The 7,027-nt window shown below is 32.3% G+C and overlaps 1 protein-coding gene across 1 annotated transcript; it reads left to right on the top strand.

The window, feature by feature from the left end:
- Positions 1–643: 643 nt before the first annotated feature.
- On the top strand, positions 644–5,884 carry LOC134716497 (forkhead box protein I3-like). The gene is made up of 3 exons (XM_063579503.1): positions 644–779; positions 4,603–4,790; positions 5,174–5,884. The coding sequence occupies exons 1-3, from the start codon at positions 644–646 to the stop codon at positions 5,882–5,884; spliced, it is 1,035 nt and encodes a 344-aa protein (XP_063435573.1).
- The last annotated feature ends 1,143 nt before the right edge of the window (positions 5,885–7,027 follow it).

The raw sequence follows: 7,027 nt of genomic DNA, 5'->3' as shown, positions 1-7,027 counted from the left end.
CTGGTTCTAACAAAATGTTATAAGGAAAGAAGTTATGAATAGGGCAATTAAAAACACATGAGAGATAGACAAAACCATGAACAATTAAAATGAAGTCTATAAAATAATTAAAAAAATTCTCAAAATTGTAAAACACGATTCTCACCGACAAAACAAAGTTGCAATTGTGGCTTCAAAAGGTCGAAATCATAATCGAGGACAAATTGGCGACTCTATGCATGTGATTAGTCGCAATACGTAATTAATTCTCGAGGAAAAAGTGAGAGATGCGGTGGCTATAATAAGTAGTATTTAGTAATATTAAAAGATAAATTGCAAAATTACCGAAATCCGAGGAATATCCAAATTGAAAAAAATAACGACAAAATAAACGGCTCAAACACACCAAATGAATAAACAACAAGCGCAAAATGCATCCCCTTATGTAGAAATGGTGGACTAAACCATGTACCCTAGCCAGCCAAACTGCCAACCTACAAGACAGTCGCACACAATTCCATCACATCGACAACAACGCTTGAAAATATCAAACAGACCCAAAAAGCAAAAATGTCAAAACAGTCGACATTGTGTTATAATCCTAATTACTATAAAACAATCAAGTATTAAACAAACAGCACACTGACAAAGCGCATAAGATAAAATGATAGCAAAAAATACAAAACCCACCATAGTTGAAGAGTGGGAGATGAGTGTGGCTATGCTGAGTAACATCTACCAAAGGAATGTTCAAGAAGAAGTAGCGAAGTCTATGGCTATTAGTAGTCCCTCCTCATTTAGTAATAAAACTCTCTCGGGAAGGCTGATGATGCTTAGCTTCGATATGGTAAACCTGATTATTGCAAACATATATTTGGCTTTCTTTTATTTGAACATTGTATATCTCTTTGCAAACACATTTTCTACCAATGGTTGTTTGCACCTACCTCACAATATCACAGTGTGTTAGTGTTGAATGTACGAAGTTTATGGCTTATACGATTAAAAAATGCCTTGGAATTAAAATGTAAAGCTTCTCTGCTAGCGTATCACCCTCAAGTGCAGAACTATTATTTAATAGTCATCAACAGACATACAAAAGAAAGGACAAAAAACGGAAAGCAGTAAACAACGGCATTCAAAAGACTCTAAAAATAGAGAATTAGTAAAAAAGAAAAATGAGAATGCAAATGAAGAATGTGTCATAACGACAACGACCCGACCATAGAGCAGACAACAGTCGAAGGCCACCAATGGTTCTTAAATGTAGTGAGAAACGAAGGCTTCACTCAGCTAGTCTCTAAACAAATATGTATACTAGTTCAGTGATAATGGACGTCATACTAAGCTCCAAATTATACACAAGAAAGGAAAATTAAAAATCATTCAAGACTAAAAAAAAGCCAGAGACTCTTGATTTGGGACAGGCGCAAAATTGCGGCGGGGTTAAACGTGTTTTTTAAGATGTAAAACCAACCCCTATACTTCTAGCCAATGTAGAAAAATAAACGCACAACAGTAAAACTCAGTTTTACCGAGTCTGAAGTCAGAATATGAAACAAAAGAAAATAAACAAAATGACAATAATACACAAATAACAACAGACTGTTAGCAGTCACTGACATGACAGCTTCAGACATCATTTTAACTGATTGGAAAATTATCTCTTCATCATATGAATATCAGGCAAAATCCCTCCTGTTAGGGGTTTAGTATCATACCATCATGAAAAATATTTAAAAAAAGATAACCCATGTCATGCCAGCAACTGGTTATAGAATAAACGTGTTTAATTCCGATGCAAATACCCTTATAAGTGAATCAATTTTAAAATTAAAATATGCAATTTTTAATGACCTGACAACAATATCGTAAGTCTGTTCAAAAGTTTTGTTACCTTATGAGGTGAATACTGAAATATGTGTGCTTTGTAAAGAGTATTACCATAAAACATTTGATGTGAAATACCTGAACGTATATGATGTATACATGTTAAGTTATATATACGAATGATTTCCTTATACCGATTAAATCATTTTGTAAGTGGTTTGACTAGTTGGTGATATCAAAAACCGTGGTGTAATATTTTTTCAGTAATATTTAAATTTCTCTCGCTGAAGTCTATTACGATTTTACATACAGTAAAAACCTTTATGAGAGAACATAACAGAATGTATGCTATTGTTTGCGCTTCATCATGTATACCTGACAAACCTGTTGATAGCCTAGTGAACAAGCTGTTTTTTTCACAGTTCCCAGTAACGAGATCTGATTCAAATGGCATTGTTTTTCAGATAACATGTCAAATTGTTGAATAACATTTCCAAAAATATAAGATATTTGCCGTTAGCAGTGGAAATTACTTGATAATTTAATTTACAAAACAAATTTTAAAATAAATGAAGAACAACGACACAAAAATGGCACAAAAAGACAGAAGCATTTCTTATAGGCCGTACCTCATGGACTTATTCTATGATCACATGGTGTCTGCATTAACATTATAACATACGCTTTCGTTAATGTATGAATTTTTTCAAGGATTCATTCGGTCATTATAACCAGATAATATCCCAGGAGATAACAGAACAGCCCATGTAAAATGTAAGTTTTACTTACCTATAAACGCGAAGCGGGCTTGATAAACGAGTTATTCTGATGGCGAAACTGACAATGAGGTTTTCGCCTACAAGTGCAAAGTAAAACAAAAGTGCAATCAAAATTAGTTCTAAAATTGAAATAGCCTTGAAATTCTATTCTCGCCATTTGGACCTTGAAAGTGCAATATACTGTGAAATATAAAATATGTTTGTGCATTTGAGCCTGTGATAAGTGCTTGACTATTAACATGTAGGTAGTTAGGCAGGTTAAATTGAAACGCCTCATAATTTTGTGGGCCAAAATCTTTACACCTTTAACACTCTCCTCAGTCTCTCATTTATTCTCGTTTCACGGCTTTGAGACGACAGCAGTCATTATCAGCGACGTCACAATGTGTGAGAAGACGTTATCAAGCTTTTTTTTGTCCTGCGTAAAACTATTAGGAAGGTTGAAAAGATCAGTAAAAGAACGATTAACAGACAATCGGGTTTTCTTCGTAATTATATCTTTAAATAATAGTCGCAAGACATAATGTGAATCTTTTTAGCCCGTTCACTGCGCTCACTCGCAAGAAAAATGATATACTTTAATTTTAATCTTTTTGAATATTTGGGTTTCAAAAATAAAATGCGTATCAGCTACATTTAAAAACAACCTAATGCACTAGACAAGAATTTTTCTTTGTGATTATCTATACCCATGAGTTAAAGTTTATTATCTGCATTTGGTTTCGATTGTTGCAACTCATAATTCGAAACATTTATTAATAAATTAATTCTACCGACCCTTTAGTTATCTTATTTGCACGATATTGTGCTTTTGTCCACTAATGTCATATGCATCTGAATGATATAATTCTTCTACAAATTGCCTGAAACTGAACAGGCAATTTATGGAATTTTGTTTAAAACTTTCAATCATTTTACAAAATGACTAGGTATTTTTAGTAATTTTTTAAAATGCCTGTCAAGGTAAGGCATTTTAGGAATTGCCTGAAAATTCAGTCATTTTACAAAATGCTTAAATATAGAAAATGCCTGTAACAATGATGAACCGATTCGTAGTGGCATATCAAAATATTTGTATACTTGATGAGGATATTCGGTAAAAGTTCACTATTTACCGGAGCCCAAATTGACAATATTTGTCAGTTTTACCGCCAATGCAGGTAGTTTTCATCAGTCAGTCCGGACACTTTCAAAAATATATAGAAATGAAAATCATTCGTAATATGTTTTAAAACACTTATTTTTGTATACGAAAAGAAAATCACACGCAAAACAAAAACTTTAAAGAGACCCACTATGGGATAATGAAAAAGAGAGGCGTAAAAAGTTACTAACTCGTTAGATATTGAAGAAGCATTAACACTCGTTTGTCACAAATAATCTAACAGCACCATGTATAAAAAAAAAGCTAAATTGCAAACAGACAAACAAAAGTACACAGAACAAAATATAAACAAAACTTACAACTGAGCACACGAACCCAAGCGATCAATCGTCATGCTATCTGTTCTATAAGCCAATATGTTTTTCAGCTAAGACATTCACCAGGTCCAGTCGTCAAAACCAGCCTGTATTCACCGAGAGTTATTTTCACAAAATAGATATGTGGGGAAAGGGACATGTGTCTCATCACTTCATCTTATTTTTTGTCATTTTTCCTTGTATTAAATCTAAGCCTTTTTCACTCATACTCGTTTGGAGTCGATGTTGAGTTTGTTATTTCTTCTGTTTTATTTTCAATATAAAATAAATTATTATCAAGTGGTATTTTTTTTTAAATGTGATAATGTTATTATTTGTACAAACAATTTTCACAGTCAACTATCTACATACTTTTCAATATTGAAATGTTATTGAGGAATTTGACCCGTTAACTGAAACAAATTGCCATTTGAAAAAGATCACGAGCTTTGAAACTGTGAAAAAATAGCGCTTACCAGTATGTCAACAGTTTTTACAGCTTTATAGTCTGAAACGCAAACAATATAATTCATTCTGTAATTTTCTTTCAAAGAGATTGTTCTTCTCAATCTAGGAATCATGAATAACTCACAGTTCAGCATCTATCATTTGACCTTGGGAGATCCAGAAATAGTCAAACGAAATCCTATTTCAAGAAAAGGTGATGGAGTCGGGATACCGTCTCTGTGTATGAGTGAATCTGACAGTAGCTACAGTAACAGTGCTGAATCTATAACACAGGTATGTTGTATTATTAAAACAATAAAGCTATTTGACTTTTCTTAAGATGTACATCTAATAATACTATTAAAAACAATAATAAATCAATAAATAAACTGGCAATGCCCGCTTCTTTTTAATTTTGCTCTAAGAAGGGATTTTTTCTAAATAGTCTGGTTAAAATTTCAAGGTTTGGCAATTCAGAGAGTTTTAGGTCAATATTATTAAACATAAGAAATATAACAACTCAAACAGACATTTTCTAACAGATCTGTTTAAAGGAAAGCGACATAGTAAATGTTCTTTGTTGCACAGATTGCAAAAAAAAAGTTATTATGTCTTCATTATTTTCTTATATTTATCTTTAGTTTTATATTATAAAATATTTATTATTACTTTTGTAGGTTCAGTTATACTCAGACAGATCAATAAAGCATGAATTGTCTTACCGTGATATCAATCAGAAGCCATCGCATTCTTATGTAGCATTGATTTCAATGGCAATACTGAGTAAACCAAACAAGAAAATGTTACTCAACGACATAAATCAATACATAATGGATAATTTTCCCTTTTATAATAACAAAGAAAAAGCATGGAGAAACAGCATACGACATAATCTTTCTCTCAACGAGTGTTTCGTGAAAAGTGGCAGGTCCGATAACGGCAAAAGCAACTATTGGTCTATTCATGTATCATGTATGGAAGAATTTGCAAAAGGAGATTTTAGGCGTAGAAATGCAAAACGAAGAGCAAGAAAAAGTTCTATAAAAACAGCTGATAGTTCATCAAATAAATTCTACACACGGAACAATAATGGGTATGTTCCTATGACATCATCGCAAATTGGATCCAATCTACACGAAATGAAAAGATCCTTAATGCAGACACAACGTCACAACAACCACCATATCATTCAGCCTCCTGAATCTACATTTGGAACGACAAAAACGCAATTTCCGACTGTCATGCAGTCGTTTGGCAACGGATCTTCATTTCCTGTTGCGGTTTTATCGTCATGTCGAGAATCATTTAAAGCACCATCCACAAGTTGTACGTTTCTAACATTCAGACCGAGTTTTAATTCTGCTTTTTATTCATCTTGTCAGAAATAGAAAGTGTTTTCTAATTGGTGAATATACGTATATAACGTTGCCTAGATTGGGGTTAAAATTTTCTGCTTTGAATAAATACAAAGTATCTATCAATGATGATGACAAATTTAGTAAATGTTCTGTACATTGTGTATACGTTTGCATCGTCGACGTACAGTATCGTTTTGGGGAACAAAAATGTGTGAGAGTTTTGAACATAGTTACAATTCTTTCGTTTGCAGTAAATTATTGTGTTGGCACTTATCTGTATCTGTAAAGAGAGACAAATATAATGGCACCGTTTCCAACTGTATATATCACTTGACTTGATCATATAATTTTATAATATTTGAATTTGTTTTTGCTTTTAATCTTTGTTTTAGCACAGTAAAACATATTTTAAATTTTAGATATAATTTCACAAATACTTTATGATATAACATATATATATATATATATATAACAAATACTTCATATTGAAACAGACAAAGTGCAATAAATAAGTTAAATATTATGTTCGTTTTGCCTTATTCCTAATTATTTGCATGTGATAAAGAATAAAAGAACACCTTCAAGTGCCTTATTTGTACGGTCCCATGATATGTGAAAACTAAAGTCTATTGATTTATTTGCAAGTATCTATGATAGAACTGAATGATTTATAAACAGTTATGAAATAATCGTTCAGTATTTGCTCGTTGGGTAACTGTTGATCATGTCCCGTGCATGACCTACAAATAATAATAAAAAAAATATCACTATTACAGAAACCTCAAAAAATTCAAACTTACAACTAAATTCTCTGAATAGATATTCTTTTGGTTTTTTGTCAACTCATCAATATACATGTTTGCTAAGCAAACTATTGCCAGGGACAAAATTAACGGTTTAAGCGTAATGACGTCATTGTAATGTAATGTGAGGTATATATGACACTGTCTAATGCCAAATTTTATCTTGTAGACAGGTTGTAGTACTATTAGTAGGTGTATAGCAAAACGTCATTTTTATATTTTAATCAACAAATTCAGTTCTAAGAAAGGTTCCAATCTCATGAGAACATTGCTAAGGAATTCCGAGTGTCAAAAGGCTTATTTCTCCATAAACATATTTCATTGCCTTTTTCGCCATAAAAATAAGAAAGTTCCGGTGACTTGGGGTTTA

This window comes from Mytilus trossulus, chromosome 4 (genome assembly GCF_036588685.1).
Source record: "Mytilus trossulus isolate FHL-02 chromosome 4, PNRI_Mtr1.1.1.hap1, whole genome shotgun sequence".
Classification (NCBI taxonomy): Eukaryota; Metazoa; Mollusca; class Bivalvia; order Mytilida; family Mytilidae; genus Mytilus; species Mytilus trossulus.
The sequence above is the reverse complement of the archived record's forward strand: the minus strand, read 5'-3'. Positions and strand labels throughout refer to the sequence as shown.